The sequence below is a fragment of the Humulus lupulus genome, chromosome 1 (genome assembly GCF_963169125.1).
Source record: "Humulus lupulus chromosome 1, drHumLupu1.1, whole genome shotgun sequence".
Classification (NCBI taxonomy): domain Eukaryota; kingdom Viridiplantae; phylum Streptophyta; class Magnoliopsida; order Rosales; family Cannabaceae; genus Humulus; species Humulus lupulus.
Window position 1 is genome coordinate 296,764,859 of NC_084793.1, and position 13,584 is coordinate 296,778,442.

The following is a 13,584-nucleotide window of genomic DNA, read 5'->3' on the forward strand; positions in this document are numbered from 1 at the left end:
TTTGGAAATAGTTGTTCGGGCATTTTTTTCTTCTTTAAATTTTTTTGGTTAAAATGATCAGATTAGTCAGATTACAAAAGTTTTTTAACAGCCCTAATAATAATAATAATAATAATAATAAATTACAAAAAGCCGTTTGATGTTTATAGGGAAAAAAAATTGGTGGGTGACAAATAAATGTAAGCTACATTTGATGATCCTTGGCTCTATTCCATTCAATATACACCAAAATTGCTAAGTAACGAAATTTATATTGGTAAGAAATTGCAAAAGATTTATTATAGAGTAATGATATGGACACCAAAATTATGGACTAAAATATTATACTAACTGACATGGCAGTTTTATTTATCCAATCAAATCTATATCGAGACTTACTATTTTAAAAAACAATGTCACTGCAGTTTGATATTTTGGTGCGTAATTTTTGAGCATATACTCTTTATTAAATGTCAAACTGGGATCTGTTTTGCTTCCCCAACATCTAATGCTCCAAAACTTACGTGATTACCATAATGCCCCCCTACAGTTTTCATTCTTGTTCATGGAGTTTACAAAATATGAGAATTTTAAACAAGTTAGTGGCTTCAGCAACATATAATAAATATTTATTAATGACAAAAGCCAATTTTTGGAAAACAAAGGTGACTCACATTTTCAAGACTTGTGTTGAACCCATGTCAAGACATTTGAAAAAAGGGAAAAAAAATGAATAATGATATTACAGAGAATGATTACTTTACAAAATTGTAAATACGAATGATTTAATAGTGATAAAAAAAAAATCAATATGAAACAATACACAGCGTGGATCTAAAATAACCCCATAAAGGATACAAACAAGCTCAACACAGCAAATTACACTAACGCCACGCTGCTATTTTCTCCCCCTTTGTTATAACTTCTATGTTCTAACACCCTCAAAATCAAAAGGGCATTTTGAAGTGCAACTTCGTATGAGATCCAAGGGCCTGCTACTCGAAGAAGGGTATATAAAAGGCACAAACTACTGTCTTATATAAACTTCACCCAAATGGTGAAGGAACTGGCCCTGCTAGTGCATCAGACCTTTTAATGCTTCCCATGCCACAAATAATGCATCCAGGTGCCGAGAGAGCAGAAAACTTGGCCCCGCAGAGATCACAGACGTCGTATCCAATAGTTGACAAACGACTAAGGGTGGCATAGCAAAACTGAGAGGGATCTTCCAATGGATCAATAGACTTGTTGGACAAACCCCTCTGAACACACATGTCAATTAAGCTCCTTAGCTCATCTTGCTTGCTTGGAGGTGCTTTAGAAAATAGGAGTTCAAGCATCTGCTTGGAATAAGCATAATTTTGCACTTCCATGTTCCGTTTGATGGCAGTTCGGATGCAGTTTATCCGATGTTTCGCTAGAAGAGGCAACGAACCTAGATGACGCGAAAGTCTTGCCATCTCATCTTTTGCACTGATTGCACTAGCACCTTTAACTTTCTGTAGCCGACCGATTTCCTGTAGCAGAATCCAACAAAAGAGTTTAAAATATATTATTCATCCCAACTTATATGGGAAGAGTTTAGAATATCCATCCCAAATTATTTCACTATCATGACTGGTGACCCCAAGATAAGATGAGGACATTAGACACAATCTTTTCAAATAACAGAAGCTCTGAGAGGCTCATTACAAAAAAGAAAAGCATAATTTGGCATTTTATGGTCAGACACCTAACAAAGGAACCATTTCCCACCAATCATCCCCCTACTAAAATATTTGGTGGGCCAACTAGGAAGGTTGAAAGAGGGAACTGAAATGGACCCAAAACTGGCCACTAACTTAAAAAATCATTTCAGATACCAGAGTCTAACCCAAGATCCACCCTTCTAATGGTGCAATAGTCCTTAATACTGTTATTATTTACCAAGTGATGCTTACAGCACAAGACAACATCACGAGGAAGATGTCCTGAGTACTAACTGAGGTTTTTCCTTGTAATTCTAAAGATGACTCATCACGTAAACTTCATTTGATATGACTGTACCTGTAGCAGATTAACTGCCAGTTTGTACTGAGCACAAATGGTTGCTTGGGCTTTAATATCAGCTCCACGGGACTGATCTTTTGCCAGAGCGAGAAAAGCTTCATCAAAACATGATAATGCATCGGAAAGTTGATTCTGTTCTAGGTGGGCAATTCCAATCTTGAAACACACAGGAGCAGCAGCACCACGGGGAACCTGTTATAAGGAAATTTATGGTGGAAAGGTTTTATGATATCCACATCTGGAACTTGTCAAAATAACTGATATATGCAGATACCTGTCTTACCTGTCCAGGACGCACAGAAGATGGTGGAGAAGTTGGACGTGCTGGAGGCTTTCCAGCATCAACTCCAAGGATACTAAGATCGAGAGGCTGTGTGGAAAGTGGGACCTGAGTTGCCGGGGCTAGAGGTTGTGGCAAGCCAGGAGCCTGGCCTGAGGATTGTGGTGGGACACCGCCATCAGGAAGTCCAAAAGAATCCATTGCAACAACAGGTTGTTGAGTGGTTTGAGGGGGAACACCACCGTCAGGAAGACCAATATCAGCTTGAGATGCATGAATCTGATTAGATGTTAAATTTTTGTTTTCAACCCCTTGAGCAGCTTGGTCCATTTTTGAAAGATAAGTCCCTGGAGGAGGCAGTGAGGCTGCAACCTGTAGGGATGGTATTGTATTCTGGAAAAAGTCCTCTGGAATAGGACCAGTGGCAACTCCAGAACCCATTAGTGCAGGAGTAGGCTGTGATACTGTTGCAGGTTGTGTCAAAGAGATTGTACCAAATGGATCAACAGGAGTAGAAACTATTGGTGCAGATACTGGTGCATTGTTTGCTGCATTGAACATCTGGCCAAGGTCCTGCGAGCCACTAGCTAATGATTTTGTCCTGCTTATGGGTAGACCCAACCCTAACTGCTTTGTGGCTTCTTTGATCTTATTCACATCCACTGTAGTAGAAGCAATTGGCTTATCACGTATTCTAATGTGTAACTTTTTAGTTTTTGACGCTCCTTCCTCATCACTGCTGCTACCATCAGCAGCACCATACATAGATTTCTTAAATTCTTCTTCAGCTTTAGCCTGTTCGTCTGAAGCTGTGGAACCAGTAAACTGTTTGTTAAGTGTTTCTAGACCCATCAGCAAATTGCCCTTGGAATCACCATCAGCAACTTTGGCCTTGTTAGATATATCGGAAGCCAATGGAAGACCACTTGGCTTATCTAAAGCTGCAGGAGGAGCAAGAACTCTGACCAGGCTATCTTCCCTTACTTCTACAATGTTGCCTCTTCCTTTAATTGAACCCAAGTAAACACCAATGTGATCAGAAATTATGGATGGAATAGTACCATCATCTGTCTTCATGTATGGCATTACTTCAGCAGCCAACTCCCACTGAGGTATAGCCTTCAAGTTGGTAGGGGTTTTAATTTCCCAGTTTCCACCACCCCATTCAGGTCCTTTAGGAACCATACTTTCGGCAGCAAAGTTGGCAAAAATGCCTTGTGTCCACCCAGTAGAGCGAACTCTTAATATCCTTTCACAGTATCGCCTCAATTCCGACTCAGTACCATCTTCTTCCAATTTTTGAGCAAGACGACGCATTGCACTGGGGTTTAGGTGGCATATGAAGAGATCAAGCATACTTTCATAATCTCCAATAACTTCAAAAGTTTCTTTTGCACTGTCAAACTGAGCAAACCTGCAATTCAAGCATTTTGTCAATTAACAAAATTAAAAGTAACAAAGAAACATCAATGAGAGACACATCAAAGTAAAATGCTCATATTAAAAAAAACCCTATATAATCTGGGGACAAGTATGTTGTCATTAAATATATAATTCTACAATAATATAATATATATATATATATCCATAAAACAAATTTAAAACATTCTGTAGGTTCAATATAAGCTTCATCAAAGAAAAACTATCAATTTTTCCATTTTTGGAAAGGAAGAAAAATCGAGATTTAAAAAACTACATAGTGAATACTCGTCAAACCCAAGCATAGACAACTAGCATCCTAGGTTTTAACTAGCTGACTTGAAAGTCAGACCCTAATTAGTAATTATGGCAAAATTAGTGCTCTCTAGTTGGGTGAGTTAACAATCAACTAATAAAGATGATAGCTAAAGATTAACCTTTAACTTTTGTCTTCGCATAACATCAGAAATCTCACTTAAATAGCAAAGCTGAACTAGCAGTTGACCTTTTCTTTTTTAACCCTTTGTCCTATTCATATGCATATCCCTTGCTAAGGGTAATTGATATGCTCAGTTGTCTCAACAAGTCTCTAAACTTGTCGCCAGTTTTACTTAAATCTCCAGAGAAAAAACCAATCTCATATCATAACTAAGTGCATTATAAACATGGAAGTACCTACCATAAGAGCATATAGTCAAATAAGAAGCCTTAGTAAACACGAGCATGTCAGAGTACAATGCTAGCAATTAGTAATGGAGGAAAAGAGCAGAGAACTAGTTTGTAGAACTCATCATTAGAATTAGATATTTCTTTCTAAGAATTCACGAAGCATCAGAAAATAAGAATGAATTCAACTTCTTATCTACTTACTTGATACAAGCATAGCCCAATTGACGAAAACGATGAAACAAATGAGAAGTTGGGGGGCATCTTGGATAATCTCTAGATCGAAGAAACTCGTCTTTTAAAACAGATAGAGCAGTAGAAAAGCGGAGAGCTCTAATAGCGTACACTCCCCGTGACACCTAAGTTCATATTGCAACACATTAAATAATCAAAATTGAAATAAGTACAAGACTTAGTTGAAATAAAAAAAAATCCATGTAACCAGTTACTCACTTGCGTGAACTGTGGTCCTGCTTGGGATAAAGACACAGCAAGATCTCCACAGACAGGAGGGCCTCTAGCCAAAATATCAAGAGACTTCGGGGTAATACGCAGGCTGTCAAACCTTCATTCAGAATTAACATGAGTTCAGATGTTAATTATGCAATTATCTTTCATGTATAATTCCATATTTATTAAGGTATAAAAGTTAAAATAGGCGCAAGATCCTAAAAATTAGAAAAACATCCAACAATAGAAGGCATGAAAAATATGATCATCCGCAAACAACAGGCACATGCATAGGTCAGTTAGAAGAAAACCTTGAAGTAATTTGGTACAGTATTTCTGAAAGGTCAAGCTTCTGCTCAAATCGTTCTTGCATAGTAGCAAATCCGATAAGAAGAGGTTCAAGTAGCCCAACTAGACAACTCTTAATCTCAACTCCCTTCTTTTGTCTAGGATTTATTTCAGTTGGGTTAGCAAGCAACAGACGATCATTGAGCGCACCAACCAAAACTGTACAATTTCACTTGGGGAGTCAGTAATGGTGGCGCAACGAAGGAAAAATAAGACATTTACCCAAAGAGATCTCAAAGTTATTCAAAGGATCAAAAAGTAATAGAACCCAGGCCTCAGAAGGCTACCTGCATGAGGCATACTTATGGAGAGAATAGTCCTCACTTTCCCATCCCAGCCAAGCACACTAATTGCAGTGGCAGTAGAAAATAGAAGTGCAGGACCCACCCACAGAAGGGATCTAAAGTGCACCTTGGTTAAGTACTAAACAAAACAAGTTTAAAATTCGCTAGTATAATGAAAGGGAAAAAAACAATTAAAGATCTAGTTTAAGGATATTGAAGGTAGTCCCATATCATATTTTGTTGAACTACTAGCCAGAATATCAAGGTCCGTTGAGACCAGTAGCACTCTTGTTGTGGTTAATATACCTGCAACATAACCTCGAACAGTTTCTTGCCACTGAACCTGTTGAAGTGAATGAAAAACAGATTTTGAATAGAAAGACCTAGAGCCAACAAAAAAATCTCATAAATACATTCAGAATGTCTTTGTCAGATGAGAACCATATCATTTAACACTAAAAACACATAATGGCAGTAACACTGTCAACTTTAATGAAAACAGAGAGGTGTAAAACTGGCTATGCAATACCATGTTCGTACAGTGACACTGCCAAAAAAGAAACAGTATTCTTTCTAGTAACAACAGACAAATATCAATGAATAGAAACGTCATAGATTTATCCTAACCATCATTCTCAAACTGCGTTATCAATTGAGACACAATTTGCGACATGCTGAGAAAGTTTGTTCTAAAGAAGCAACAATAAGAAGCTTTTGGGAAGAGCACTGCTAAAAATAAAAAATGATAAAACAAAATTTTAATTTTGCCTCTGAGCTAAATAATTACCTGAAGTACAGTCTCATTTAATTTCAACTTTATTGATTTTTTCCCTTCACCTTTTGTCGGTATATAATGACCATCAGCACCTGATTGATATCCTTGAACCAGCTTTGCCAACCCAATCTGATTCCCATGAGAAGCAAATATCAACGATGACTCTACAATCACACAAGACTGATCAGCAAACATTATATATAATATCAAAAATTCTGAGGAAAAAAAATTATTTGCTGACCTAGCGGAGTAGAAAAGATGCGATCAACATCATCTTCAAATATAAACTGCATTGGACCTTTAATAGAGCCAACATCAGCGTCCACAGGTTGGTTCTCTTTAAGGGCTCCAATTTTTTCACTACCTTCCTGAGAAGTCTTTCCTTGCACTATGTATAAAGCCAGTCCGGTCTTATCTTCATCAAGAATTGCAAATTGATTTTCATTGGGACCAATAAATGCTGCATCTCGACCTGCAAAACTCAAAGACATAAATCAGGGATGAATCAGTTACCTCTCTTGACTAAAATAATTTGGCAGAAGAGAAAATTAAGACATGACGTAGTTAAGCAGACCTTTCACTGTAGTGCATTTACTGCTTGCTGTCTGAGACTCGGTATTTTCTCGATAAACCACCACTTCATTTGCAGAACCACTAAACTCATAAACAACAAGGAAAATATGTTGCTTTTTACTGTAGAACATGTATTTTGGATGGTATTCCACATTTCCAGGAATCTGGAAAATACAAAGATGGAAAAATGAAAAGATGTTACAACCCAAACTCAAGTCACTAATTGAATTAGAGTAAAATTTTAGTTTCTATTATACCGAGGTATAAAGTTTCTTGTAGATACTATCTGCCCCTGAGCATAGATTATATGCCATTAGGCTTGCACCATCCACGTAAAATGCCCTAACAGGATAATGGAGAACCCGGTTTTCTTTATTGAAGAAATTAAGCTCCAAGTGAAACGGCTGCAAGAAACACAAATGTGTTATTCACAAGTCAATGATAGCAAATGAAACAGTAATACAACAATATGATCATAATGACCCTACCTGACAAACTGGAATGTCCTTAAGATGATGTTTAACATCCAACATGGTGATGAGTGGCAGCCGAGAAATTGGAGCACTTTTAGCATGACCTTCCATGAAATGCTGTAGAAATATGGCAAAAGTTATTAATAATTTTAAAATTAACTCATGAAATTTTATTGGTTCGATCACAGAGAACATTTAAAACTTTAAAGTAAGAGCGTGGGAAAGAGGGAACGGGAAGCAACATACACTATACAGAAAAGCCTTCCTTGCAATATCTGATATGCTAAGTTGACTGCGTCTGCTGAAAAAGATAAAAGACGTCATTAATGAAATGATTGCTGATAGCCCTTTGCAAATCAGCAATTTTGGAAGAGCACAGCATACAAGAATGCAGCAAAGAATTGAAATATCCAAGTTATTCATGCTTGTCTGTGTGTGTGAATTTGTAATAATTCCATAAGCTTTTTGGGACATATAAGAGAATCCACAGATTTAAAAAAGAAATATCTTGTTGCTAGAATATCAAACTATCGTTACAAGAAAGAAAATCTTATGACCGAGATAATGCATAAGCCAGTAAGCTCACCCTTTCAGATGATGCTCTTGTAATTGTGCCTGAAGTTGATGGTCAGCTAAGATTCCAGATGAACCCAAGGACGAAAGTTTTTCTTTTAACACAGAAGCTGCAAAACATTTATACCATCAGCCTCTGGACCACCAGCAAGACAGCAGTGGAGAAAAACACATACACACACACTATATCTATATATATGAAGGTTTCAAGATACAACAATACAAGCCTATAGGATTTGGCAAAAACTACAATCTAAACATCTATCAGGAAAAGAATGACAGAAGATGTGGAAGAACTCAACATATAGGAAAAATGTGACTGATAAAGTATAAAAAGCTGCTCTCGAGAACGAAAAGGAGAGGGGAGAAAGAGGGTCAGAGATATGAAACAAATCCACAAGTTGTTATTAACAAAGAAATCATACAAAGAGAGGGGGGAGATAGAGAAAGATAATTTATAATCAACCATAGAGTCGGGTAGTTGAGGAGACTCAGAATTATTATGAACTCTGTATCCACAATCCAAACGTATGGCAACAAATACAACTGCTTATCTAAACAGTTAGGGTAAGAAATGTTTTGAAACTCTTTACCCTTTCCTTTGAGTGAGAAGAAACATTGTGTATGTATGTTGCATTTGAAATATATATATATATATATGTATATTGTTTATAAATTGAAAGTGATAAGCCTTCTAGAGAAAGATTGTTGTACCAACTTAAAACTAATTAGTGCTAAATGGAGTAATCCAATCATATAAGGCTATTGTGCTTCTCATATTGTTTCAATGTGGTACTATTTTTAAAAAAAAAAAATAGAAACAAATTGGTGATTAATTATCACCTGATGATCCTCTTGCACTTTGTAAAACTGCAAATAGTTGTTTTCTCCCTTCCCTGGTGTATGCAGCCCTATTTTTCACATTGTCTCCACCTGTCATATTCTGCCACCAAAATAATAAAGTGATAAGCATACATAACAATAATAACGTACTAGCAATTAAAGGCAAAAGTTTGCACTCCAACTTTTCATTTATTAACTATGCAAGCACTTGTACTTAACTACAAACAGCAGTGCTGCTAAATTTAATTTGGGGTGAACTTCAATAGATTTTATTCGCGGCAAGGGATAAACTGCTTCTCCACCCTGTTGAGAAAGGATGCAGGGGATATCAATTGATTCAATAGCTGCACAACCATTTCATGTTACAAGTCAGTAGATACTAAATAATAGGAAATGTCATCATGCAATATAAACAACCAAATATTGTGCACATATGAGTATTCAGCTACGCTGGATGTCAAATCACCGCAAGTTGTGGTATTGGTACAAAGTATATCATAATATACAATAATATAGGCATACTACTTTTATATTTGTGACGAGACTAACCATGCAACAGCTGCATTGTCCTTAAACTAAATTACGTGTACAAGTTAAAAGCATAACTTATGTGTACACACTATCTCTCAATAACAAGATATGAATACAGAAAACAAAACAAAGTGATTTTTAAAAGTGAAACAACTCCCAACATCAAGTATTATTCTGAAAAAGGAAAAAAAAAAGCATATAAAAGAAGAAAATATAATAAATCACTAACCAGCTGCCTCAAAAAAATTTGCTGCAATAGGAGGTCTATTAGGATTAACTACGACCCGTGTCTTCCATGCTTGAAGATTTCCATCCTTGGATACAGTTACAAGTATCCGCAACATTGGAAGCCAAGCAACTGATGAAATTGGTTGAGAACCTACTTGTGTACTGATTTGCAATTTACAATAATTAGAATTTAGAACCTTATTAACTAGAAGATATTGAAAGCATAAAAATAAATTTTAAAAACACAGAAGACAACACCAAGAATATCAGTTTTAGTTTCCAAAGAAAAGTTATAGAGCAATGATCATAGAATTACCCTCACTACCTTACCAAGACATCTAGCTTATCAATGCCAAAACCTAGAAAAAAATGACCAAGTTTTCCGTAAAAGAGAACATCAAAGATGAGCACATGCATCATTTGCCAGCAGCAGATTTGGAAACAAAAGGCTTTTTGATCAGCCAGAGACACAATGTACAATGAAGCTCTGATGCCTTTATTGAGTTCTATGTATAAATAGAATCATTTTCAGGCAGCTAGCCGTTGCAAGAAAAAGTTAAGGCAAGTTAAATTTTCTTAATTTCATAATTTTCATTTTAGTAGTTTAATCTATTGTGGACATGCAAGTTCGAAACCAAAAATTACAAAATTATCAAAATGTTCAACTTCAATGCATAAATCACGCACCAAAGATTAATGCCTTAATTCAATTAGGATCACGTTCCTAAATAGTTTTCCCCTTCTATATATCTTATATTTGTGTGTTTACAAGAGTGGGCTTGAAAAGTTTTTCCTTTCTTTAACTTTTGCATCTCAGTCTCTACAAGAATTACGTGCTTTCTAGTCTTGCTAACAGATCAACTTACATTCCGATCATGCTGGGTCTCTCAGTTGACACATCCCATGCAAGAAGTGTACCTCGTCGATCGCCAACAAATATCCATTCCAATGTTGGGTGAAAAGCAAATGCACCAGCACCAATAAGCTTTATGGTGTTGTCAACTGAAAGAAAAAAGGACTTAAATATCACTAAAAAATGGCTAATTTATTCAACTTTCAACAAGAAAGATGCAATGCCTCTGTCATCTTACGCTGTAATGTGTAATGAACAGCATAGGTATGAATATTGTATGCTCGAATCAAACCATCTGCATAAGCCACATACTGAAGAAAGGAGGAAAATATTTAATAAAAGTTGAAGAATGAAGTTTCCTTCATCTGAGATATTACATAACACATTTCTTCAACCAAAAAAAAAAAGAAAGTTAATATCAACCAAACTGCAATACCAGAGCAGGGAGGCGAGGATGGCAAGCAAGATTGACAATAGGCTTCTTTAAGTCTGTCTTTATTTTTGTAGGAGCCTTACCCCCTTCAACAGTTCCCACAACTTCATTGACATAAATAGTTAATTATAAGAATAACAATTAGATTTAAGCACCAATATTCATATAAAAAATGAGGTTAACAAACATATAAAACCTGTCACACTCATCCTTCGATGGAATCCAAAGAAAACCACAGGTTGGAGAGGAGTCAAAGCAAGATGGACTTCTGAATCCGAAGATATCTGTTCCATTCTCTTTTCTGGTGAATGCAGGACGCAGGTTTGCTCAGTATCAAAATCACATGATCGAATGGTACAATCCTATGAAAGATAAAAAATAAATAACTTAATGTTTAATGTATAAGGAAAATATCCATAACAAATAGGAAAACCATTTGGAAACATCCAAAATAAAATAAGCAGAAATTCTAACCATATTTACCAAAATGGTGAAATTCCAAGCAATGAAAGATCAAGCAGAAGAAACTAACTGAATAAACAGGAAAACAAAGAAATATACTGACCAAATGATAGAGATGTTACTCATGTTAATTTGTTAATCTTCTAGACCAAAAAGGAAGCAACAAAAATTTTGAGATCAATTGAAGAATTCCATGTAATTAGGACCTGCCAAGCTCTAAGCCTATCCTTGAAATTTCGTTTTTAAAGTGCAAATTTTTTTAAACTAGACTTCCTGCCTAATCCTATAATATTTGGGAAGCAGGAGACTATAACAATTGCTATGTAGTTACCCAGGAAGGATTCAAACATTAGACCTTGTGGGAGCAAACCACATGCCTAACTATTTGAGCTACCCCTCTAGGGAAAAATTTAGAATGCATATCAGGTTTAGCAAGTAGCCTATGAAATAACTCAGTGGCTTCCATAGCCTTCTTCAACTCTTTATATAACTTCATACCACTTTCTTCAGAGTACAAGAATTTTTGTTTATTCCATCTATCTCCCAAAGCACTTGTCATAATCCATCACATGGACCTATTGTTTACCAAGAAAAGTAAAGGTGTAGTGCACTTCATTTAAGCACACTTTCCCAAAGAGAGATGCAAATTCATAACTCATAAGCTACTGAAAGCATATCATCTACAACAATTGAATCTTGCACACGTAGCAAAATTAAATTTCATGTGCAATCTTCAATGCCAAAACTATAAGTAATTACAGTAACATATATTTTGATGTATTAGTATGAGAATAAAACACACCCAGCATCTGGTCTCCAACAAATGTAAACTTCAGAAATTGAAACGACTAAAGAGAAGAAGTGCATACAGGGACCCACCTCGAGTATGGCAACTACAGCATGTCCACTTGTAGGACTGTACGACATACGGACGACAGGTGAGCCTATGTTGATAGAAGACAACTTGCTTCCTGTGATCGCATCAAATTCTGTGCACAAATCATAAGAAAAGGGAAAAACTATGGTAAGATTCACAAATGAAAAAGGAAGAAGAAGTAGCTGCACGTATATTTTCTTATAAAACAGTCACAACACACGCTTGAGCTATAGCCTATAAGACAGATACAACTACTGGCAACAAAGTGCTAGGACCACGATTCTCCATCACATCTTTGTTTCGCTATCATTTCTTACTCGTGTTGTGCCAATGATAACACAGCCCGAAATCTTGGACATAATCCAACCATAATAGATTCTACACAATGTATTTTTGGTCTACTATACATCGACGGCTATTTAATATATGTAAGATTTAAACAATTTGAAAGGGCGAAGAATCTTTTCACAAGCTGATATGGTCCGAACACACAACCTATTGTCTGAAAGTATTGTCTATAAAAAGAATTTTAATGAAACTATCAACGAAATGTACAAAAATACAGTAAGAATTCATTCAATGTCTCTAATTTAACTCGAAACTACTGATCCACAAACTTTCGGAGAGAAATTCAGACTAAATGTTGAAGTTATGTGGAGAAAGTCCAACCAATGAGGTAGCTCCCAATAGCGACGGCAACCAGAGCTTGATGGGGGTGAAACGTGGCGGCGTGAGGCTGCAATGGTTTAAGACCACGCCCCACATGGCGTAGATCCAGATGTTGCACTGTCGTCCACTCCATAACTCCTTTAAGATCTCACCAACCTATACGAGAAAAAATTACAACCTGAATCGGAGAATGATACGCAATATTTGCATTTACATAGATTTTAGACCGAACATGGATCAGAATTGCCATGGAAATGGTTAGATCGAGCAAAAAAGTGATAGTAAAAAGGAGGGAGAAGCAGATCTTACTTGAGATATGCAAAATTGTAGAGAATTGAAAGTATTACCTGAAGATTATGAGGTCAACCCGAAGCTCATTTCAATGGAGAATCGAAAAGAAGAAGAATTGTGATGAAAGAATTAGAGACAGCGAGAAAGGAAAACAGAAACTCGAAAGAAAACTCAGAATTGCAATGAAATGAAGAACTCAAATATTGGGCCCAGTTTTTATTGGGCCTAACAATACCTTCTGTCAAAAGTTTACTGAGCCCGGCATTGGGCCTTTTCGAAGTTTGCTGGGTCTAATATTGGGCTTAAGGATGGTCCATTATCAAAAGTTTGCTGGGCTTTACAAACAAGCTAATGAGTGTTTTTTTAAGGGATAATTTCATAAATACATATTTTTTATATATATTTTTTTACATTTTTACGACCTTTATTTTTTTTTTAATTTTCCTAACATAATTTTTTAAAAATACTATTTTCAAAGTTTTTTATTTACAAAAATATAGTGTCAAAAAGCAACTTAAAATCAATGAG

General features: G+C 36.1%; 1 protein-coding gene across 2 annotated transcripts; it reads right to left on the bottom strand.

Moving 5' to 3' along the window:
- Positions 1-695: 695 nt before the first annotated feature.
- On the bottom strand, positions 696-13,261 carry LOC133810862 (uncharacterized). Of its 2 annotated transcripts, none has more exons than XM_062246088.1 (25): positions 13,113-13,261; positions 12,766-12,921; positions 12,099-12,208; positions 10,954-11,119; positions 10,761-10,861; positions 10,563-10,635; positions 10,338-10,473; positions 9,473-9,633; positions 8,932-9,056; positions 8,713-8,812; positions 7,883-7,979; positions 7,543-7,594; positions 7,312-7,413; positions 7,081-7,227; positions 6,825-6,987; positions 6,492-6,722; positions 6,263-6,414; positions 5,690-5,818; positions 5,479-5,596; positions 5,155-5,350; positions 4,847-4,958; positions 4,598-4,752; positions 2,312-3,722; positions 2,026-2,220; positions 696-1,496 (listed from the first exon to the last, which is right to left on the bottom strand). In XM_062246088.1, the coding sequence occupies exons 2-25, from the start codon at positions 12,896-12,898 to the stop codon at positions 1,026-1,028; spliced, it is 4,836 nt and encodes a 1,611-aa protein (XP_062102072.1). In that variant the 5' UTR covers positions 12,899-12,921; positions 13,113-13,261; the 3' UTR covers positions 696-1,025. The 2 variants fall into 2 exon arrangements, with proteins under 2 accessions (XP_062102072.1, XP_062102071.1); XM_062246087.1 differs by having other exon boundaries at positions 7,543-7,597.
- Positions 13,262-13,584: the final 323 nt, after the last annotated feature.

What these genes read in the sequence shown, in the direction of transcription:
- LOC133810862 (XM_062246087.1), bottom strand. Translation starts at nt 12,898, where the DNA reads ATGGAGTGGACGACAGTGCAACATCTGGATCTACGCCATGTGGGGCGT. An exon ending in CTGTACCAAATTACTTCAAG is followed by an intron (nt 4,959 to 5,154) that starts GTTTTCTTCTAA and finishes TTCTGAATGAAG; the next exon opens with GTTTGACAGCCTGCGTATTA. An exon ending in TTGGGCTATGCTTGTATCAA is followed by an intron (nt 3,723 to 4,597) that starts GTAAGTAGATAA and finishes CTTGAATTGCAG; the next exon opens with GTTTGCTCAGTTTGACAGTG.